Source organism: Terrapene carolina, unplaced genomic scaffold (genome assembly GCF_002925995.2).
Source record: "Terrapene carolina triunguis isolate 2854851 unplaced genomic scaffold, T_m_triunguis-2.0 Scaffold88, whole genome shotgun sequence".
NCBI classification, from domain to species: Eukaryota; Metazoa; Chordata; order Testudines; family Emydidae; genus Terrapene; species Terrapene triunguis.
In genome coordinates this window covers 36173709-36197908 of record NW_020664439.1, presented here as the reverse complement: position 1 = coordinate 36197908, position 24200 = coordinate 36173709, and the positions used below count along the sequence as shown (strand labels likewise).

At 44.8% G+C, this 24200-nt stretch overlaps 1 protein-coding gene across 1 annotated transcript in view; it reads left to right on the top strand.

Annotated features, from left to right (window-relative positions):
* The window catches only part of PLD1 (phospholipase D1), a 100844-nt gene that overhangs the window by 43562 nt on the left and 33082 nt on the right, over positions 1-24200 (top strand). Inside the window, exons 9-15 of the mRNA XM_024221289.3 lie at positions 5609-5761; positions 6361-6510; positions 7883-7966; positions 10787-10868; positions 18556-18666; positions 20098-20304; positions 21263-21473. Coding sequence (XP_024077057.1) covers positions 5609-5761; positions 6361-6510; positions 7883-7966; positions 10787-10868; positions 18556-18666; positions 20098-20304; positions 21263-21473 — 998 coding nt within the window. The remainder of the gene's footprint in view (positions 1-5608; positions 5762-6360; positions 6511-7882; positions 7967-10786; positions 10869-18555; positions 18667-20097; positions 20305-21262; positions 21474-24200) is intronic.

The following is a 24200-nucleotide window of genomic DNA, read 5'->3' as shown; positions in this document are numbered from 1 at the left end:
CCGTCTCTTGACGAATGGTAACCCTAGTTTACCATACCTTTCTGATTAAAAAACCCAAACCAAATTAATTGGAACATTGTCCAGGCTGCACTCACCAGTGGATTAAATCAGACCTGAACCACAACAGTAAAGAATCCTCTCTGATGCAATTAACCCCAAGGAGAAATATGTCACCTCTTTTGTGTTTCCCCCACACGTTTTGAAAGAAGTCCTACAGAGGCCTGAGCTGTGTTGTTTTGAAGAGAATTACTGGATGGCAGGTTTTTGATCCAGTTTAATTGATTTAAGAAATAAAGACAAAGGGCCATATTGTGCCCATCTGCTTTGTGGATACATAAGGCAGAGTGGGGGGAGGAGGCACAAGAAGCCACCTCACACTTGCCCCACTTCACACAGTAACCTGGTCTAATTGTAGTCCCTGTGCTTGCTCAGGTGCTGGAGCTGACTGCTTCTCTCTGCCTACACCCACAGACCACTCCAAAGGAGGCAGAGAGGGGTGCCCTCCCTCCCCCAGCCAGCAGAGATGGCAGGGCACAGAGAAAGATGCCTACTGTACCAGCCTAACAGATAAGTCAGGGGGCAGCCTCTATTGCTCCCCATGCACTGGAGAGATCCCTCCCATGGGGTGGTTGACTGGAGGGCTGTTCTGCACTTTTCCCGGCTCAGGGCTGTGCCTGTCAGGCAGAACTCTGCCCAATGTAAGTAATGGCTCTGGTCGCTGGCTGCCATCAGCAAAGGCAACAAGTTTATTAATTATTTAGGGACAGTTGCAGTGGAGGAGGTCTAGGTTGGATATTAGGAAACAGTATTTCACTAGGAGGGTGGTGAAGCACTGGAATGGGTTACCTAGGGAGGTGGTGGAATCTCCATCCTTAGAGGTTTTTAAGGCCCGGCTTAACAAAGCCCTGGCTGGGATGATTTAGTTGGGGTTGGTTCTACTTTGAGCAGGGGGTTGGACTAGATGACCTCCTGAGGTCTCTTCCAATCGGAATCTTTTATGATTCTGTGAGCACATTTTTCACTCATTGGCCCTCCCTTGTCACATGTGTTAAAAGCCCCCTGCCTCCTGGCATAATGGTAGTCCCTGTACTCCCTCAAGTGCTGTGGCTGACTGCTCCTGCCTGACCTCCCTGCTCCAGAAGTACAAACCACTGCAAAGGAGCACAGAGACCTCCAGCACAGCAAATATAGGAGGAGAAGCAAGTTTTCCAGCTGAGCAGTGGAACAAGGAGTGGGGCAAGAGTTTATTTTATGCATTGGTACCCCAGATATATTATGAGTAGCTGAAAAGACCCACAGTTCACTAAACAAAATGGTATGAAACTGAGTTTAAAATACTCTTCCATCAGCCTAATCTGTTCTTAAATATATATATATATTCTTAACATATGTGAACTTTCCATACAAATATTAACAAATCTTACAGATTTCCCTCTTGTTATCCTTATCTGAGTATTTACTTTGTTCAAATTCCAAAAGCGGTGCCTACACATTAGAAAATCTACTCTACCTGATATAAGGCTGCCTGTCATTTTTCTTGTTGAAAGAATTTCTCGGACTTTATTTCATCGTCCTACTAATGTTGAGGCATCTACCCTTTTCCAAAATTGAGTTACGGCACATATGGTTGCTAGAAGTAACTGTTTCAGAGTAGCAGCCGTGTTAGTCTGTATCCGCAAGAAGAACAGGAGTACTTGTGGCACCTTAGAGACTAACAAATTTATTAGAGCATAAGCTTTCGTGGGCTACAACCCACTTCTTCGGATGATATCAGTGAGTCTTTCCCTGATTCAATAACCTCCTTTGGACTGTAACCTAATAGAGCCACTGTAAGTTTAGTGAGTAGGCTAACATTAGTAATAGTAACAATAGTAAAAATTCTGTTTACTATTTTCCCACAAAATATGATTATTTTAAGGCATTCCCACCATAAATATAGGAAGGTCCTTCTTATTCCACATCCTCTTCAACAGTTATGACTCCCTTTTTATATATTTCCTTAGCTTAAATAGAGTGAAGTGACATTGACAAAGTATTTTGTAATAATTTTCCTGAAAGGTTACACAGATAGATGAGGTTTTGGTCTTCTTCCAAATATGTTGCTCATTCCTCCAAAGTTCTATCTGGTTTTTAGTATTCTTTGCCATTTTTCCATAAATGCAGCTTGATCCATCAGAGACAATGCATTATACCATGCAGAGATCAGGCCCTTTGAAGCCATGCATAATGTTTACCTCTGTAATGAGTACATTTTCTACTCCGTGGTACAGAAATAGTTTAAGTACACTCTTTGGGGTGGGAATTATCTCTTTTAATTATATGCATATATACTGCCTAGCATGAGGAAGCCCTGATCAAGGCCTCTAGTAACCATAGAGACTACCATAACATATGTATATAAATAAACTAACAATAATATTACAAAGAGAGTATATTTGTAGATCTGGACCATCCTGAAGAAATTTGATTTTTTATATAGTTTTCCATATTTATCAAAACACCCAAGCCTAGGGTATATTTTGTTAGAAGAGAATAATTAATGAATTAATTAATTTGTGGTTGAGCTCTGAAACGTGTCTGTGAAAATGGCATTGTGTGGTTCTATGTTTTTTTAATAATTTCCAGATCAAATCTGCACATTTATGTTGTTTGTTTTATTTCCCTAACTGCCAGCCTTACAAATTCAACCAGGATCTGAAAATTAAGCTGATTTCTTTCCTCCCTGTTCATTATCACCTGTAATAAAGGTTGTGTGCTGTAATTGTATAGAGCCACCTATACAACTCCATTGTCCTCAATGGGCTTGCACTTATTGGAACTTAGTACACAGTTCTTTGGCTACGTCTTCACTACCCGCCGATCCGGCGGGTAGCAATCGGTTTATCGGGGATCGACTTACCGCGTCTCGTGAGGACGCGGTAAAATCGATCCCTGATGGCTCTACCGTCGACTCCGGAACTCCACCTCGACAAGAGGCGGTAGCAGAGTCGGCGGCAGCGCGGCAGCGGTCGACTTTCCCGCGTCCTCACCGCCAGGTAAGCCGACCTAAAATACGCAACTTCAGCTACGGTATTCACGTAGCTGAAGTTGCGTATCTTAGGTCGGAAGTCCGCTGTAGTGTAGACCTAGCCTTTGATGATCTGATGCACAGGAAGGTATAGAATCCAGTTCACCTCCTCTTGTCTACGTTGGCTCTGCGATGAACACTTACTTTTGTCATTAAACTACACTGATATTCACATGTGGAGCAGACTTGCTAAGTAAGAAGGTTCTGGTTTTATAATCACCTTTCAGAGTCATTGCTCTTTGGATTCATAAAAACTAAACTCAAAATCTGAATTACTCAATTTGGGTTTTCTTTTTTTGGCAAACATTTCATGGCCAATCCATAGTCCCCATTCTTAAATCAGTCTCTCCAGTGCCTCTCCTTAAGTACTAAAATTGTCCTGAGTCAGATTTTCCATGCTTGATACTCCTTGCCACTGGTGGATGCACTAATTTGTTTAGTGCCAAGTAGTTAAAAGTGCTGCGTCAAGGTTTTGTGATTCCCAGCTCTTTCCTCTGTCACTGACAAACACCAGACTGTCCTTAATCACATCACAAAGCCCCTATTCAGTTCAGTATGAAAACATGATGCAAAGATCCTTTTCTGAATGTAGTGCGACCCTGTTACAATGAAATCATTGTTTTCACCAAACGGCTTCACTACAAGTGGCAGTTCTCTATTACCCGAGTTACTCTTTTTGAATATTATGGGCATTGGGATGTTCGTTCATTCTACTTCACTGTTCGAGTCGTTTGAGGTATGCAAAAGCATTATAAGTCAGGTCTGTTGTAATGTCATGTGGCTGAGGAGTTCTGGAAGTTCAGCTGTAATTTTCAACTTGGTTGTGAGGCCAGCACCTCATTACAAGCAAATTGAGCACACTCTAGCTTGTAAGAAAGACAGTGCTCCTTCTTTTAAAGGCTGCTTTACAAGTCAGCAGAGCCGCCTGTGTTTCTGTTCTGTTTTCATTATCAAAATGTCTGCGAGACCCACGGAGTCTGTGAGCGAGGGGACAGGGGTCCCCCGATTTTATGGGGGGCCCCAAATTTGATGTGAGAGTGGGGAGTCTGTTGTTATCTACAACGTTGATTACTATGGCTAGTCTTAGTCTAGGGAAGGGGGAGGAGAAAAGAAAAGCACAGAACCCCCAGTAACAACCTCTTTAGAGCCCCCATATTCCTAAAGCTGGCCCTGACTATGCCCTGTTACTATGTGATGAGCGTCGTGCTCAGAAAACTAACCTGGGAGCACTGCACAGTTTGAACATGGAGCAATTGAACTGAATTGGGCCCAGCAACATAACACTTCAGGATGCCATGAAAGATACAGTCATTAATATGTCTTTGCAATTGGTTTAAAAATACATTCTCTTTCCTTGTGCATTCATTTGTATGAACAAAGATCTGGACTAAGGCCATGTGAGTGATTCACTTGTGTGTGAAGGAGAGAGGATGTTAGGCACATCATTCATATATATGTATACAGAGAGGGCAAAAATATTGGACACTGACAGGGAAATATTTTTTCCAGAGTGCTCAAGGGCTGTGGTGCTCTCACACAACCTGCTAGTCATTTTTCATCTTGTTTTTTTACTGTGATGCCTGTTGCTTGGCAATGAAACCTTTCCAAAATGTCCTCTTTGTACAGTTTCCATTAGCTTTAATAGGATTCAGTGCCTTTATAAATAACACATGAGAAACTCAAACGAGAGTGCGCGGCTCCCACAGTGCCCACAGGTATTGCAGGCTACCAAAAGAGAATCTTTGCTCCACCTTGTCCATTACGCAGCCACTTGGCTGGAAACCCCTGATGGCCAACAGGTATATTCCTATTAATGTTCCAGACACTAAAGCCTAAATTTCCAAGGACTTATATAGGATATGATCATACAGAACCTGGTTCCCACTGTAATGGTATACCTGAATTTGGTTCTGCACATCACTATTCAAGTGCATAAAATGGACTTGTATCTATCACAGATACTTATATAGCCCCCAGTTCTGTAGTGTCTAAGCACCTCACAATTTTTAATGTATTTGTCCCAGTGCTGTTATCCCTGTTTTACAGATGGGGAAACTGAGGCACAGAGTGGCTAAGTTACTTGCCCAAGGTCACACAGGGACTCTGTGGCAAAGCAGAAAATGGAACTCAGGTTGCCCAAGTCCCCATGTAGCACCCTAACCACTGCACCATCCTTCCTCTCACTTAACTGCTGATTTGAGCATCCAAATGTAGGATTTTGTATACCATCTGTTGCTGTAATCACCTCTCCAGAGGCTGATTCTCCTTTCCTTTTCATCAGTTTTACACTGGTGTAACTCCACTAACTTCAGTGGAGTCACTCCTGTTTTACTCCACTCTGAGAGCACAGTCAGACACCAGCTCTGTAAACCATATTACAAAGAAACTGCCCCTAATAGGTCACAAACCCTTCCTTGCCTGCTTTGGATCCTGATGATGAATGGCTTGGAGTTCTCTCATGGAGACTACTGTTCACTTTATATTAGTGGATGGCTCTCGTTTTTGAAGTGAATTTGAGATAAATGTTATCTCCCCTTATAGGTGGTTAGTAGTGAAAGACTCTTTCCTAATGTATATGAAGACGGATAGCGGAGCCATTTCCTTTGTCCTGCTGGTAGATAAAGAATTCAGCATTAAGATTGGCAAGAAAGAGACTGAAACAGAATACGGGTTACGGATTGACAATCTCTCCAGGTGAGAAATGTACATTTTTTCACTTAAAAATTGGCTTCCTTTAATTAAAAGGGGGCCATTCCCTTATATGCAGGATGTGTTAGCAACTTGCACCTGCTACAGTGAGCCAACACTGTTCAATGAGCATCTCCCTTCAGGGTTCCAACCCCATCTAACAGGGAGGAATGCCAGGAGAATCCAGCCACCCTATTATTGTAAGAGAAGAATCCAGATCAATGGGACAGTTCCTCAGTGGGTGTAAATGGTCATTTAAAATTTTTTAGCATCCATGATGTCATATTCTGCTCCCAGTTACACTGGTGCTATCCCATTTAAATCAATGGGGTTGCACCAATGTAAGCAACATTTGGTCCATGGTGTGCAAAACATGCAGGTAATATCTATCTGTTGTTTTTATAGGTTGTCAGTAACTGTGGTCTCTAGGTGCTGAAATATTTTTTATTTAAAAAAACCTCAGCTAAGTAGCTAGCTATTGGTCACTTTTGATTAAAAAAAATGTGATTGATATTCAATTCCCATATCAACATGTTCGATAGTGAGAACTAGGCTAAATAAAAGTGCGCTGCTTACTCGTTTTCCGTTCTTTGGTTATTTTCCAGGTCATTGATTTTGAAGTGTAACAGCTACAGACATGCCCGATGGTGGGGACAGGGAATAGAAGAGTTCATTCAGAAAAATGGCAAAAACTTTCTAACACATCACAGATTCGGGTCGTATGCAGCTATACAGGAGAATACTTTGGCAAAGTGGTAAGATGGTCCCTGCAGTAGTAAGAATATGCTCTATCTCCCATTGAAATCAATGGCAAAGCTGTCATTCTCTTCAGTGGGAGCAAGGTCATGGCCCTACTGATTTATCATTCACATTTAAAGAACATGGGTATTTGAATTCGCTGTCTAGACACTATAAATCACTATGGCAGTATCAAAGATGCCTCTTCCTTGTCTGATCTGCAGAAAAATGTTAGGATTAGTAGCATAACCATTTCGCTCCTGTTATGACTTTGCTTTGCAGTGATCAGAGCTGTTAGATTTTTTATTTTTGTTGAGATTGGCCACATGAGTGGTTTATTAATTTCAGAATAAAAGTGATATCTTGATGCACATGTAACTCATAGTAAAGCTAATAAACAGTATGCTTATGAATGGAGAACAGAACACTCTCCTTACTTTAGAAGCTGCTACTTTCACTTCTTAGCTTGACTATTGGTTTTGGGTAACATTTTCAAAAGCACCTAAGTGACTTAGGTGCTTTTGAAAATTTCATCCTGCACCACTTTCATCTCCCTTCTCAACGGCCTCTCAATAAAGCAGCTGCTCTGATTCTGGCATGGTCACATCTTCCCCAATCTCAAATGAGAGAAGTAAACACAACATCCAGTAGAAAGTGTTTGCAGGGTCCAACCCTAATGCTGTATTCTCGTGTTGCCCCTCCTGAAAGCTGGGCCCCATTGTGACAGTGGTATCAGTCCACTGCTGAACGTATCTGAGGCCTTGCAGGTGGGGTTCCCAGTGGGCTGAAATCAGTGACATGGAGTCTGGGTATATTCTAAATGTAACTTGGTTTATTGATGCACATGCACTAGTTCTGAAATGAGGTGGTCAAACAGCATGCAGAGCAACCCCTCCTTGCACATCTCAGTCCAATTCCACTCTCTGGTTCCCAGAGAACTCTGTCTCAAAGACTCCAATCATAGCCCAAGGCAGAGAGCAACCTCTCCTGCTACTCACACAGCTCCATCTATCCCCTGAAGCTGCCTCTACATCAAAACCTTGCATAACCCAAAACTAACACCACCGCTACATATCTTTCCAAGAGTCAAAACTTGCTCACGCACTAAGAAAAAAAGAATGTGGAAGACTACGTATAACAGGGCCACCCGGTCATGCCTGTTGCCATAACAATATTTGATTGTACTGGTTTAATTAAGATATTAACAATGATGTGAAATTCTCCTTTCATGTTGTCCTAGTGCATGAAATTGAACGTGTTTGCTTTTGAGAAAGGAATTTAAACGATATTTTCATTTGCTCATTTAAAGTACTGAAATTTTCCCCCCAACTACGAATTCTCCATGTAATTAAAAGAAAAATCCCAGTATTGTGTTTGGTTTTTTTTCAGGTATGTAAATGCAAAAGGGTATTTTGAAGATGTAGCAAATGCCATGGAGGCAGCGAAAGAAGAAATTTTCATCACAGATTGGTGGTTCGTATTCCTGCGTTTGGATTTTGTCCAGCAGTCTCTGTGAGAACATTCATTACAATGCTGCACTATTCAAAGGCCTTACATTATGGAAACTAGCCGTGATGCCAGATGGTTTGGCAGCACATCCAAACCTCTCACAGTGAGGGTTTTCATTCAAAGGCCTTTTCAGGAGACTTGGCAGCAATAGTGCATGCTTAAAATCATCAGTTTGGGTGTCTCCTTCTGAGGGATAACCTTGAAAGACTGCATGGTACAGTGAGGCACCACCTGCATTGAGAGTGGAACGGTGCTGCACAGCCTCACTGGGAACTCCCTGGGAATGTCTCAGGGAAGCAGAAGATCTCTCAACACAAGGGGGAATGTACAAATTTGTACACCACTTAGGCAATGCAGGACATCCCCCTGCCACCACCTTGCATGGCAGGCCAGGAAGAGGAGAAATCAGCATCTTCAAAGACCCATTCTATTGCCTATCGTAGTGGCCCATTCAGGCTGATTGCCGATTTGTCTGGTGGGCATTCCCCAAATACACACACAGTTGTAATTGTTACATAGTCAATATTCCTAACCGCAGATACAGAACTTACACATACATGCAAATCGGATAACCACTTTCAGCAAATCATAACCTTTCCAATGATACCTTACATGACCCAGCTTGCATCAAACATCTTAGTTATGCCATATTCACATTACAACAGTATTTTTACTAAGACCATGGGGTGCAGCGTCACAGCTGGATGTCGCTGTGGAGCTCTAGTTCCCTGTGTACAGTCCGTGTATGTGTCAGGCACTGTGGCTAATGCAGGCCATTGCTAGCCACGGAGGGCAAAATCCTGAAGTTGTGTGAATGATGATGCAGCTTAGAAAATAGACACTTTGCAGTGCACACCCTAGAAGAGTCATACCATTGGGTATGGCTGTGACTCAGGTCAGCAAGAGGCAGGGTGGGCAGTCCGCTCACCTGTAGCAGTGTACCTCAGTAATGGCATCCCCACACACGTTAAAGAAGAGGCTGCAAGGAAGCAGTCAGGAAGGGCTCCACTGAAATCTTCTGTTGGGATTTGGTGGTGATAGTGCTGCTGCAGCGTGGGCCATGTTGGCCCCCCCGGTGCGTGCTGTGCATATGCAATTCCAATACTGGCCGTTTGTACTTTTCTTGCCAGCTTCTGCTGTGCCATCCTGCTGATGTCATCTGTCACGAGCTTCAGCACACCACCAACGCCTCCTCTTATACGCCTCCTCTCGTTCCCTAGCCTCGGATGCTTGGCTGCTCAGTATTGCGCACTACCCTCAGCTACTTCCTTGTCGGGGCTTGTTTTATCTTGTACTTGCAGCTGGTACACCTTCTACCTGAGAAGGGATGGTCTTGTGATCAGCACCCAGGACTAAAAGTTAGAATGTCTGGATAGCTTTCCTGTCTGACCTTGGACAAGTCACTTAATGTTTCTGTGCCTCTGTTTCTTCATCTATAAAGTGGGCCTATAATTATTTCCCTACCTCTTAGGGGTGTTTTGAGGCTTGACCCAGTCATGTTTGTAAAGCACGTTTTGGTTCTCAACAGTCCTATAGGAATGCAAAGCATTATATTAACCTTCACTGACATGAATCTGAATCCTAAAACACTTATAAATAAACTATATGCTGCTGAAGCTTCAGCACACACTGTGTCAGACAACTGGAAAATTACATTTCAGTCCCGGTGTCTCCTGCCTTATACAAGGCAAGAGTCAATTGTTATCATAACTTGGGATTGCGAAACTTACTGGGAAGTTACAAAAGCTTAGGAAGAGAAATGTTGCTGTCAGAAGCATGTTTTCAGCAATATGCTTTAGTCAAAATTACTGGGCTCAATACAGGAGTAACTGGATGAAATTCTTGTGGTCTTGTTATAGAGAAGGGCAGATTGTATGATCTAATGGTCCCTTCTGGCCTTAAAATCTGCGTATCAGTGAATGCTATCCTGATGTGAAAGAATGGCACCCTATCTTCTGGGGTAGGCAGCAAGGAAAAAAACTGTACAAATCTGAAATGTTCAAATAGTCTAGGTGTCAGGATAGTTGAAGTCCTGAGTGTTTTCTTTTAACCCCCAAGTTATCTACCAGGAGTATATTTTTTCTGCATGAGAACTTACTCTTTTCTTTATGGAGTCTACCTGATGCATCACCATTCAGTCTGGTCCCACTGGGTGCTGAATGCAATAACCTCATCCCTGTCAATGATAGGTCAGTGGCCTCTGTGCTACACATGGGACACATCAGCTGTTATATACGGCACCATTGTTAAAAAGCAATCAATAACAGTTCTGTTAAAAAATAAATCATGGGAGAGCAGACTTCACACCTAATGAATAAACTCTTTAGTTTCTCAACCATTATTGGAGTCGATTAGTTCAGCGGTTCTCAACCAGGAGTCCGGGGGCCGCGAGCAGGTTTCAGGGGGTCTGCCAAGCAGGGCCAGCATTAGACTCGCTGGGGCCCAAGGCAGAAAGCTGAAGCCCTACTGCACGGGGCTGAAGCCCAAGGCCTTGAGCCCCACCAGCCTGGGCTGAAGCCAAAGCATGGGCAGTTTAACTTCACAGGGGCCCCTGTGGCGTGGGGCCCCAGGCAATTGCCCTGCTTGCTACCCCCTAACACAGGCCCTGGTTTTTATATGCAGAAAACCAGTTGTTGTGCCACAGGTGGGCCCTGGAGTTTTAATAGCATGTTGGGGGTGGGGGGGGGTCTCAGAAAGAAAAGGGTTGAGAACCCCTGGATTAGTTGACCTTACACATAGTTTTCACAGCACAGAATGTTTCTTTTTGTCACCTTTTTTTTTTAGGTTGAGCCCAGAAATCTTTATGAAGCGACCCGTGGTAGAAGGAAATCGTTGGAGACTAGACTGCATTCTCAAGCGGAAAGCGGTAAGTGTGCTGTGCCTACAGGCTAGCTTAGGCCCTGATTGCTGTGAATCCCAAGATAAGGCTCCAGGTAGGCACAGGGCAGCTTCATGCAGCTCCTTGCAGGATTGGGGGTCTCAAAGTGCAGCTTCGCCCCTTTTTGTTCCTAAGTGACCTGCCCTTCCCTCTTTCTGTGTGCGGGTAGAAGTCCCACCCAGGTAGACTCGTGCATCATTTCAGGGGGACAGGGCCAGCGAGAGCAGCAACAGATCAAAGATGCAAGGGGAGGAGGAAGCTCAGTGCTGAGGGCCTGGGCTGGTAGCCAACCAGCTGAGTGACATTCAGCACTGCACCCCGCTCTGCTGCAGTTTTTGGAGGGAGGACGTGTTTCATTCCCTACTTGATTCAGCTGGCTCAGCTTTCAGATGGAGGGTTGTGGGGATGCCAGGGCACAGCACCAGTGCAACTTCCTAAATATCCCCAATAACTTTTTTTCCATAGGGGAGGAGCTGTTTCTCTCTCCCCCAGTGGCTGCTCCAGGTTCCTGGGGCATTGATACAGCTGCTCCTGCTCTGCCCCCGAGCTCTTCTCCCTCTTCGGTGTAGGTAATTAAGAGACATTGGGCCAGGCTTCTCCCTGCAGTTACTGGAGTCACACCAGGGCTACACTTGGCCCACGGGGGTGACCAGTCTGCCGGGGGTGGCCATGCAGAGACAGTGCCCTTCATTCATGATATATGCATCTGTTTCCAAAACTGGCTCTTATTAAATTGCTGGTGGTGCCACCCACCTACCAAGGAGATAAAGATCTCCTTAGAGAGTCATTCAGTGGTGTGTATAACGTATGTCTAAATTAGAGGGGGCTTATCAGGTTATCAATTTGTAAAGATGAATTATGCGAAATGGGTCCATTCTGTGTACATCTAGAGGTTTTCGCTTAACCAGTTTAACGACTGAAAGTCACGCACTACAACAGTGAGCTACTGTGTGCAGGGTAGGATATTTCTTATTTTAGTAAGGAAACGCCTGTCTGCAATAGACTTGCTCTTAGCATTTCCCGACACTGTTAGCACCAGTGCCGTTCCACCCAGGCCCTGCTCAGAGCAGGTTTAGTGAGAGTTGTTAAATTGCCTGCAGCTGTCTGAAGCCCTGTATACACTAGCACTTTCGCTGTTGTTACTGCTGGTTTGACTGCACCAATGAGAGCAACAGTGAGGAATTCTAGTGAAGTGGAGACTTATGTGGACAAGGCCCCACCCAAAAAAAGGCAGGAAGGTGATAAACTTTCTCTCTCTAAATGTGACATGTGTTAATCTGACTGGAGAAACACTGGGAGCTTCTTTTTTGGTAGTTTGCCCCCATTTTCTGTCCCTATCCTACTACATCATTCCTTTGCCCCCATCCCTATATTATCACATCCTTTGCTTGGTCAAAAAGGGGAGTAAGGCCAGTTGTGTCAGGCCAGCCCTTACTCTCCTGCTTAGCTCTGCTCAGATTGTGGCACTAGCTGTCAGCAGGGGAGCAGGAGCCCCTGGCCTGCTCCTCCCCATTGCAGCTAAGCCGAGAGGGGCAGGGAGTGGTAGGATGTTGTACCCAAGTACATAGTGTCATTAGAGGGAATTGAGGGGTTTTAAAAGTATAAATGATGTAAGATATGAACACGTACAAACTGGGTCAGGTTCCTCTGAATTAGACATGATGTGGAACTTGCAGACAATATAATCATAAAGATGACTCAGAGTCCTGAACTCTGATTCACATTTTAACAGAGGCAGAATAAGCAAATGGGTGCATAGCAGGCCTCTATGCTCTGATAGCTTTGTTATATTTAAGACTTGTCCTTCTATTATAATCTCTTTCTCTCTCTCTCTCCCTCCGTCCTTGTTTGAAGTATTTCAAACTGCTGATGACTTGATGCCCTTCCTTGTCTCCAGTGCAGCCTTTTTGTATGACTGATGCTTTGAGATGCTGAAAGGCTGTGCGTCCAAACATGTGTGTTAGCACTTAGGGACAAGGAACAGCATCACCAGACCTGTTGAACCTGTTTTAATTTCTCCAGTATTTCAGAAATCTCACAAGCTACTGAGATTGGAAAATAGAGTGATGTGTTTGTTGTCAGTTCCAGAATGTTCCTCCTGCAATAACAGGTCTGTGTACTCAGCCTGAAGAATTTGTTCATGTCTCTGAATGAGCAATGGAGCCACAGAGCTGAACGTGATTTTCTATAATACTGGACTGCATTTTCAGCAGGTTTGCCCTGGTCCAACTAATGAAAATACTGGTGTTGAGTTGCTGCTTTGGAAGATATTACCAGGGACTCAATAGGAACGCATGGCCAACTGAAGACCATGCAGTCATGTGTGAAAGGGGCAGAAGCCTTGGTGGAAACCTTAAAATAATCTCATATACTCCCATTCCACAATAGTCCTTTTTGTAGCCAAAAGAAAAAAGACAAACATTTTTCTTCTTTAATTTTCTCTAAAGAACTTTATTGATTTTAAAATGATCTTCTTATCACTTATATCAGCTTCTGTACCAGACAACTGGAGGATAGCTAATCTGATGCCAATTTTTAAAAAAGGCTCCAGAGGCGAGCCTGGCAATTACAAGCTGGTAAACCAAACATCAGTCCCAGGCAAACTGGTTGAAACTATAGTAAATGGATAACTATAGTAAAGTAGATAATGGTATGTACATTTATAGAGTTTGCGGATGATACCAAGCTCAGAGGGGTTGCAAGTGCTCTGGAGGATCGGATAAAAATTCAGAATGATCTGAACAAACTAGAGAAATGGTTTGAAGTAAATAGGATGAAATTCAATAAGGACAAATGCAAAGTACTCCATTTAGGAAGGAACAATCATTGCACACATACAAAATGGCAAATGGCTGCCTAGGAAGGAGTACTGCGGAAAGGGACCTGGGGGTCATAGTGGACCATAAGCTAAATATGAGTCAACAGTGTAACACTGTTGCAAAAAAAGGGAACATCATTCTGGGATGTATTAGTAGGAGTGTTGTAAGCAAGACACGAGAAGTAATTCTTCCGCTGTACTCGGTGCTGATTAGGCCTCAACTGGAGTATTGTGTCCAGTTCTGGGCACCACATTTCAGGAAAGATGTGGACAAATTGGAGAAAATCCAGAGAGGAGCAACAAAAATGATTAAAGGTCTAGAAAACATGACCTATGATGGAAGATTAAAAAAACTGTGTTTGTTTAGTCTGGAAAAGAGAAGACTGAGAGGGGACATGATAACAGTTTTCAAGTACATAAAAGGTTGTTACAAGGAGGAGGGAGAAAAAATGTTCTTTTTAACTTCTGAGGATAGGACAAGAAGCAATGGGCTTAAATGGCAGCTAGGGAGGTTTAGGTTGGATATTAGGAAAAACTTCCTAACTGTCAGGGTGGTTAAGCACTGGAACAAATTGCCTAGGGAGGTTGTGGCATCTCCATCATTGGAGATTTTAAAGTGCAGGTTAAACAAACACCTGCCAGGAATGGTCTAGATCAGTGGTCACCAACCGGTCGATTGCGATCGACTGGTTGATCCTGGAGCCTCTGCCAGCCGATCGCAATCTCCGGGCCACTAAAAGTCCAGCGGGGCTCTGGCAGGCTGCATGCCTGCCCTGGCCCCACGCCGATCCCAGAAGCGGCTGGCTGCTGGCACATCTCTGTGGAACCGACCAATGGGAGCTGCGGGGACAGCGCTTGCGGGTGCGGGCAGCACACGTAGACCCACTGTCCCCCTTCCCTCCCAGGGGCCACAGAGTTTGGGTGCAGAAGGGGTGCAGCCAGCCGCTTCTGGGAGCGGCATGGGGCCAGGGCAGGCTGGCAGCCTGCCGGAGCCCCGCTGCGCCACCGACCAGGAGCTGCCTGTGGTAAGCGCCTCCCAGCCAGACCCTGCACTTCACCCCTCCCCCACACCCAACCTCCTGCCCCAGCCCGGAACCCCCTCCTGCACCCAAACTCCCTCCCAGAGCTTACACCCCTCACTCTTGCACCCCAACCCCCTTCCCCAGGCTCAGCCAATGCACACCCCACAGTTGAGAATGTTACACTGATTTGTGACAATCCCTGAAGGATTTTGGATCTATAAACCACAAATGACACTAATAAAAAGTAAAACTCATGAAATGTATAGTGGATTCTATGAAATTAGGTGCAGGGTGATCATATGACCCCTGCACCCAAACTCCCTCCCAGAGCTTGCACCCCTCACTGTTGCAGCCCAACCCCCTGCCCCGGGTTCAGCCTGGAGCCCCCTCCCACACTCCAAACCCCTCAGCCCCAGCCCAGAGCCTGCACCCCCTCCCGCACTCCAACCCCCTGCTCCAGCCTGGTGAAAGTGAGTAAGGGTGGGGGAGAGCGAGCGACGGAGGGAGGGGGGAATGGAGTGAGCAGGGCAGGGCCTTGGGGAAGGGGCGGGGTAGAGCCTGGGTTCATCTTAAATTCAAAAAGTGATCTTGTGCATAAAAAGGTTGGAGACCATTGGTCTAGATAATACTTATCCCTGCCATGAGTGCAGGGGACTGGACTAGATGACCTCTCAAGGTCCCTTCTAGTCCTGTGATTCTATGATTCTAAAGAACAGAATTATCAGATACATAGCTGCACGCAATTTGTTGGGGAAGAGTCAACACGGGTTGTGTAAAGGGAAATCGTGCCTCACCAGTCTATTAGAATTCTTTGAGGAGAATTCAACAAACATGTGGACAAGGGCAATCCAGTAGGTATAGTGTACTTGGACTTTCAGAAAGCCTTTGACAAGGTCCCTCACAGAAGGCTCTTAAGCAAAGTAAAGAGTTATGGGATAAGAGGAAAGGTCCTCGCATGGATCAGTAACTGGTTATAAAGACAGGAAACAAAGGGTAGGAATAAATGGTCAGTTTTCAGAATGGAGAGAGGTAAATAGTGGTGTCCTCAGGGATCTGTGCTGGAACCAGCGCTGTTCAACATATTCATAAATGATCTGGAAAACAGGGTAAACAGTGAGGTGGCAAAGTTTGCAGATGATACAAAATTACTCAATATAGTTAAGTCCAAAGTTGACTGCTAAGAGTTACAAAGGGATCTCACAAAACTGGGTGACTGGCCAACAAAATGGCTGATGAAATTCAGTGTTGATTAAATGCAAAGTAATGCATATTGGAAAACATAATCCCAACTCTACATACAAAATAATAGGGTCTAAATTAGCTATTACCACTCAACAAAGAGATCTTGGCATCATTGTAGATAGTTCTCTGAAAACATCTGGTCAGTGTTCAGTGGCAGTCAAAAAAGCTAACAGTGTTAGGAACCATTAGGAAAGGGATATATAATAAGACAGAAAACATCATTATGCCACCATATAAATCCATGGTACTCCCACACCTTGAATACCGTGTGCAGTTCTGGTTGCCCTATCTCAAAAAGGATATATTAGAAATATAAAAGGTATAGAGAAGGGCAACAAAAATGATTAAGGGTATGGAACACCTTCCATATAAGGAGAGATTAAAAAGACTGGGATGATTCAGCTTGGAAATGAGACGACTGAGGGGGGGTAATGATAGGGGTCTATCAAATCATGAACCGAGTGGAGAAAGTGAATAAGGAAGTGTTATTTACCCCCTTCACATAACACAAGAACGAGGGATCGCCCAATGAAATTAATAGCAGATTTAAAGGAAACAAAAGGAAGTACTTCTTCACACAACACACAGTCAATCTGTGGAACTCGTTGCCAGGGGACGTTGTGAAGGCCAGTACTCTAACTTGATTCAAAAAAGAATTAGATAAGTTCATGGAGGATTGGTTCACCAGTGGCTATTAGCCAAGATTGTAAGGGGTGACATCCCTGTGGGTGTCACTAAGCCTCTGACTGTCAGATGCTGGGTCTGGATGACAGGGGATGGATTACTGGACGGTTGCCCTGTTCTGTTCATTCCCTTTGAAGCATCTGACACTGGCCAATGTTGGAAGACAGGATACTGGGATAGATGGACCATTCGTTTGCCCCAGTGTGTCCATTCTTATGTTCTTGTATATGCTCCAACTGCCATAAAACAGGTCATGCCCACTGAAAGAATCTAGCTTTATTTTCCATATCAACATAGGTGTTCCTAGCATGAAAGTATTTGCGTAGTGTGTAGAAGAAATAATTGACATACTAGGGCCGTAAGTGGCTGGTAACTATATAGGAGCAAAGCTATCCTCTGATGTCTACAAAGCACTTCCCTGGACTTCATTGGCCATTGGATTGGTGGGTAGAATATGGCCCATAACATGGAGGGGGTCTAAACTGTTAATAGACGCTTTAGAGAAATGCAGGTTACTGTCTTTTTGAAAGATCCTTAGTTTGTGTAAATTGGCATAGCTGTACTGAAGTCAATGGAGCTACACTGCTTTGCAGTAGCTCAGGATCTGGCCCCATATGTGTGGCCAAACTGCTAAGAGAAGTATGCAAGCCAATAGAAGATAGACATGTAGAGGAAGATAGTACTCAGTGTGAGTCAGGGTGGCAGAACTGAGCCTCCGAAAGGCACATTAGAAATGTGTAAAGTAAAGGAACCTGTTGTAAGATTGGTGCTGACTCAAAGTGAAATATTTTTCATGTAGCACATGTTCTGAAACACATCTGCACAATAATGCCCTTCTGAAGGCTATGAGGAGTCCTACACAATTTGAAGGGACACTGGCAACCTGACGTCCAGTCCCTTGGAAATGCATTAAAAGTCAGTGTCTGTGGTCTTACAATCTCATGGTGCTATTTCTTGTGTTGTATTCTCTTCAGAGCAGGGACTGTATTCGTATCTGTTTGTATAATGGCACCTCCAGGCCCTCCGCTGCTTCACATGGTGAAGTCCAGATTGAACAGCTAACTCTTCAGGGAAGCGCTGAGAGGAAAGGGAAGCTGAAGTCTTCCACTGTATTAGGGATGAACAAGCTGAGGGTTCTGTCTCAATATCTTCACTCAAACAATTCCTGCAAATAAAATATCCTAAAAAACCTAAAATGTTTTCACTCACTTGATCTTACAAATTCAGGCAGGGCGAGCTGGCTTTCTTGGCGTTGTAGTCCAGAGGTCTGAGTTAGGCATAGGTGAGATCAGCCTGTGTCAGAAAAATCCTACACTACATCCAGGGCCGGCTCCAGGGTTTTTGCCGCCCCAAGCAAAAGAAAAAAGAAAAAAAAGCCATGATCGCGATCTGCTCTACCGCCGCCGCTTCAGTCTTCGGCAGCAATTCGGCGGCTGGTGGTCCTTCGCTCCGAGAGGGAGTGAGGGACCCGCCGCCGAATTGCCTCCAAAGAGCCGGACGTGCCGCCTCTCTCCGTTGGCCACCCCAAGCACCTGCTTGCTGGGCTGGTGCCTGGAGCCGGCCCTGACTACATCATTACAGAAAATCCCTCAGAACTTCTCACAAGGGAAGAGTCCAATCCCCCAAGGTGCTCGGTGCCTCCTGTGAGCTGCTGAGCTTTCAATTCCCATTCTTGTTAATGGGAGCTGAGTTTGCTCAGCACATTTCAGGATCAATCTGGGAGCCTCTGACCGGGAACTGACCTGTTGGATGTATGATCTCAACCTGAGCTTTTCCCACAAGAACAACATGTGCACTTCCCTTAGCCTACCATCCCACTGAATCTAGAAGTCTGGGGTTTTCTTGCTTTTGTTGTTGTTATACCCATTTAAATATGTGCTTGCCATGTATTTACTTTCTTTTCTAATAGCAACAAGGAGTGAGAATTTTTGTAATGCTCTACAAAGAAGTGGAGCTTGCTCTAGGAATCAACAGTGAATACAGCAAGCGGACCCTAATGCGTCTACATCCAAACATCAAGGTATTCATATACCATGTAACCTTTATGAAATACATGCATGTTCATTGCCCTGTGTGTCTAGCATCAGCTCCCCAAATTTGGGCGAGAGATGAGGAAACTCATGACAATGAATGGGAAATGCAGTTTGCAATCACCATTACAAGGGAGAATATTTTTCGAAGACATATCCATATCTGGTTCTACTCCATAATGGGCACTAGTACTTGATTGTGGCAGCTCAGGTACCTGTAAGTTATAATTGTATATAAATATATTTCGCTTAGCCTTGACAAGGTTCCATTAATCAACAAAACATTCACCTAGTTCAAAAGAATTTTGTTTTATATGGCAAGTTAATGAAGTTAGAGCAAGTGGAAGGTTGCACTCAGATGTGGGTCTGAGAAAACCTTCTGCTCACACACAGACTGAGCTAGCTAAGAGTCTGGCCTTAAAAAAATGTACCAAAATATGTGAACTTATATCCACATTCCTCAGCATCCATTTATGCCAAAATATATTGGGCCTGGTTCTGATCGCCAGTGGTTTTAAAACCAGGCATGACTCCACTCAAGTCAATGTTTGCAGTTGTGCTTTGAAATAAATAAATGTTGAAATTATCTATCACACTCTTTCATTTTCAGAAATAAAGAAAATGAGCCTGGTTCTCCTCTCATTTACTATGGTTTGAAATAGCCATTAACAAACTAACTATCAAACGAAATGGCCAGCTTTTTTACTGAAATAGTTAGAGCAGCAAAAGCCCTACTGTGGACACAGCCATATCAGCATAAAGGTGACTCATTTTAGTATAGTTATTCCCCTTCCTAAAAGGGAATATCTGTACCAGTAGAAAGCACCTTTATACCATTGTAAATGTGTCCACACTAGGCGAGTTGTACCACTTTAACTATACTGGTGTAGTTAAAATGGTACAACTGTCTAATGTAGACAAAGTCCTAAAAAAAGCACTTTATGTTTGGGCATTGGTAGGTATTATTGGTCAAACTAAAGCCCCGTGGCCTTCTGGGCAAAGATATTAAATAATATCTTAATTAAAATTGTTTCGGGTCTTCTACATCAGTGTTTCTCAAAGCCAGTCCGCCGCTTGTTCAGGGAAAGCCCCTGGCGGTCTGGGCCGGTTTGTTTACCTGCTGCATCCGCAGGTTCAGCCGATCGCGGCTCCCACTGGCCGCGGTTTGCCGTCCCAGGCCAATGGGGGCTGCTGGAAGCGGTGCGGGCTGAAGGATGTGCTGGCCGCCCTTCCCTCCAGCCCCCATTGGCCTGGAGCGGTGAACCGTGGCCAGTGGGAGCCGTGATTGGCTGAACCTGCGGACGCAGTACGTAAACAAACCGGCCCGGACCGCCAGGGGCTTTCCCTGAACAAGCGGCGGCCCGACTTTGAGAAGCACTGTTCTACATAACAGCTGAGTTCAGTGATTTTTCTTTATTTAGGTGATGAGGCATCCAGATCACGTGTCATCCTCAGTGTACCTGTGGGCCCATCATGAGAAGCTCGTTGTCATTGACCAGTCTGTAGCATTCGTTGGTGGCATTGACTTGGCCTATGGGAGGTGGGATGATGATGAACACAGGCTGACCGACGTTGGCAGTGTGAAACGAATTGCAGGAACAAAGTCTACATCTACAGTGAATCTCATAGTAAGAGTGAATTCTGTACATGTGGCTGTTAACATTTAATGCCATGTACGCTAGGCAATAGTCATGCAAAATGGAAATAAGCAAGTCTTTCTGCATTTTTAGGGCATGAGTCTGTAGCCTTTGCATGTGCAGAATTCCTGTGGACTTCAATGTGGCTTACAAAATGGGACCCTTATTAGGACCAAATCCTTCAGCTGCCAGAAAGGCCATGCCAGTTAAGACCATAGGCGCCAACTTTCTCTGGCGCCGGTGGGTGCCTGCCCCTGGCCCCGCCCCGACTCCACCCTTTCCCCGCCCCTGGCCCTGCCCCATCCCAACCCCCCCCACCCCCCCGTGCGAAAGACAAAAATTTTGCCGACGCAAGTGGCAGTGGGAATGCGGCTTTGTTGGCAGGAGCACTCTCCTGCCGACAAACCTAACGCTGCTCCCGGGGCTGGAAGTATTTTGTTGGCAAAAGTGCCGACAAAGTACCGAAAAAGAGCGTTTACACGCGCTGACTTTTAGCAACAAGGCTGTGTCGACATAGCCTTGTCGCTAAAATAGACAAAAACCGAGCTTGTGTAGACAAGACAGAACTGAGCTCTTTTGAAAACCTGGCCCTGTGTGACGGAATTAAATAGAGAATTTTTATTTATTTTTTTATGAAAAGGAGCCTGTGTAAAGACCTCTGGAAAACATGCAATAAGCCAGAATAGTTTTACAGGCAGTGTATGGCAGAATGCACTGTTTTTACTTGCTTGTTTTCTGCTAAGCAAACCCTCAATAGTCACTACACCAAGTTCATCTCCGTAAGACGCATTTGCAGTTCCCAGTGAAATCGATGGGAGCTGTGTCTGCATGTCGTAGGGCAGAACTTGGCCCTGTGAATGTTTCAATCCCTGTGATATGAATGATCTCCTGTAATTTAAATAGATAATCTTCCATTCATCACCCTCAGCAGTATCCTTTGTGTCTTAAGCCTACAGCCGAGTCCACTGAAGCTTTAGCCCTGAAAACTCAGTCCCTGGGGAACCTGCCACAGCACAGAAATAGTGATGACATACTAGATTCTTCAAGAATGAAAGGAATAGGAAAACCCAAAAAGTTTTCCAGGTTCAGCATTTATAAGCATCTCCAGAAGCACGGCCTACACCACGCTGATAGTGTAAGCAGTATAGACAGTGAGTCAGGTAAGTAATATTTCTCCACCTTACCTACAGAGCATATAATTAGGGAGGAGAGTTAATGGTTTCCTAAAGTGCTAGAAGGGTACTTTGTTTAGTGAAGCCTTGAGTTTGCTTTAAATGCGTCTGTGTTTGGTTAACAAACAGCTGGCACAAAACAAGGCTGGCATTCAGTTTGGTTACGGGACAGCCCCAAACCGCAAATGGAGAAACCGTGCTATAATATGGTGTAGTGTATGTGGTGTGTTATGTGCTGTGATGTATGTATAGATATGTACATTGATTTTGTGCTAGGAACGTTTTACATTTGTGGCAGAGATACCGGCATTTTTGCATCGTATTCATTATAGCAAATGAAGCAGGATTTCCGAAGATATTATGGGCCTGATTATGCTCTCACTTGCGCTGGTTTTAACTCATTTAACTCAGTGGCGTTATTCCTGATTTACACTGGTGCTAGAGAGAGGAAAATCAGGTCAAAATTTGCATATGTGAACGCAACATTTACTTCTATGCATGACTGAAGTTACAGGATGCCACTATAGGCACACTCAAATGCCAGAATTCATACCAGCAAGCCTTCCACTTTTGAAGCAGTGGAAGAGCTGTTTTGGGGAGGCGTTTTGTGCTAGGGGGCATTTCAGACTTTACAAAGATTACTCATGTCTCTGGTAGGAATGATCTGCAGGAGAATGCTTTGCCTATGGTCAGAGCCAGTTCAGAATATGAGCATACATTAGTGATGGTTTTGCAACATGAATATTTGCCGATCTGTGCTCAAAAATCTAATAGGTCCTGTATTTGGCCCACGGTCTTTGTACCATTATTAATGTTCTGTTCAGACTGTCTACAGTTGATTGGACTGAAGTCCTGCAAGTTATTTTAAACATTATTGGGTAACTGATATGGTAAAAGCTCTAATGCACTTTTCCTGTAAATGGAGCATCTCAACTCTCTGCAGGTTATTGTAATCCTAGTAGAAGCCAGCAGAATTTAATCCAGAGTTTAAAACCCCACCTGAAAATATTTCATCATCCCACTGGGTCCAGACAAGGGCTCACTGAGTGTGAGGACGGTAAGTGAAGGGCCACCCAGGTGGAGTTACCTGCAGGCTTTACTGTTGGTGTGTTTGCTGTTCAGTCATGGTGAGAGTTAGGTGGGGTTTATGGATTGACATTCTATACCTTCGGTATATGTATTACCTTCAATCTATGTCATATTCCCCTCTAAAGAGGCCCTCGTAGAATCACTTTCTTCACAGGCTGATTTGTAAAAGACTCTAGGAAGCTGCATCAATGAGAAGATAAATACGTAACAACTACAGCGGGTGCACTTGGGAAGTTTCACTCTGGTTCTACAGCTCCGCCCATTCCAGCTGTATTCCTCATGCAAAGTAATGGGAATATCGCTGAAATTAGTTACATCTTTAAATCCAGAATGGATTTTTTTTTAAAGTCAGCCCAGTGCATGAAGACAGCCTTCAAAAGATCATGAATATGACCGTGTAAACGCTTCCAGACCTACATTTAGACCCGGGGTCTCAAACACGCGGCACACAAAGTTATTTGCTGCGGCTCGCCAAGCTCCCCGTGCCCCCACTGAGTTATTTCCTGCGGCTGCCAAGCTCCCTTCACCCGCTGCTCCCCCTCACCCCCAGCGCACCGCGTCCCCGCTCCTCTGCCTACCTCCAGGCGCTTCCTGCCGCCAAACAGCTGTTTGGCGGCACATAGCGCTTTCCACGAGGGAGGGGGGAGGAGTGGGGAGCCGCGCGCTCAGGGGAGGAGACAGAGAAGAGGCAGTGCAGGGGTGGGGATTTGGGAAAGGGGTTGGAATAGGGGCAGGGAGGGGGCAGAGTTGGGGTGGGGACTTTGGGGAAGGGGTTGGAATGGGGGCGGGGAAGGGATGGGAAGAGGCGGGGAAGGGGCGGGGCCTCATGGAAGGGGTAGAGTGGGGGTGGGGGCAGCGGGGAAGGTGTCAGTGATGCAGCCCTCAGGCCAATCTGCTAGTCCTCATGTGGCTTTCGTGGTCATTTGAGTTTGAGATCCCTGATTTAGCCGAAGATTTGGCCACTTTCATTCTCCAAGTCAGAGTTTTCTGTGGGTGGGTGAAACAGGTAGGAGAGTGCACATCATCAGTATATCAGCATCACCTGTATTTTGATCCATGGAATGACAATAGGTTGTGCTGCTGAAAGGACCCTTTCTCTTACGGGTAGGCCATCCATATTTGATGTACGTTGCTTTGATTTCAGTTATAGAGCAAAGGAGGGTTGTTTCTTCATCAAAAGAGCTTATGTAGAGGAAAGCTGAGCTGATCGTTTATGTAGCAGTTACAGCCAGCGTGATCTCGAAGAAGAGCTCTAGACTCTGCACTCCTCACCTCGGTCTGACAGAGCGCAACTTTGTTGGCCTGCAGGGCTCGATTTTTTCTGAGAGAGTGACTGTGTGGAACTGAATCTGAGTTTTCATAGGCTTGCATGCATCTGAAGAAGCGAGGTTTTTTATCCACGAAAGCTTATGCCCAAATAAATCTGTTAGTCTTTAAGGTGCCACCGGACTCCTTGTTGTTTTCATAGGTTAGGCAGTGTTTTAAAGCTGACACTGGAAAACACTGATACAAATGATTTAAAGGGACCTCTGTAGCATTAAGGAGACTTCCCAATAATAGCAGGAAAATTGGACCTGCTTCAGTTGGTGAAAGACACAAGTTCTCAAAAACTTGTCTCTTTCACCA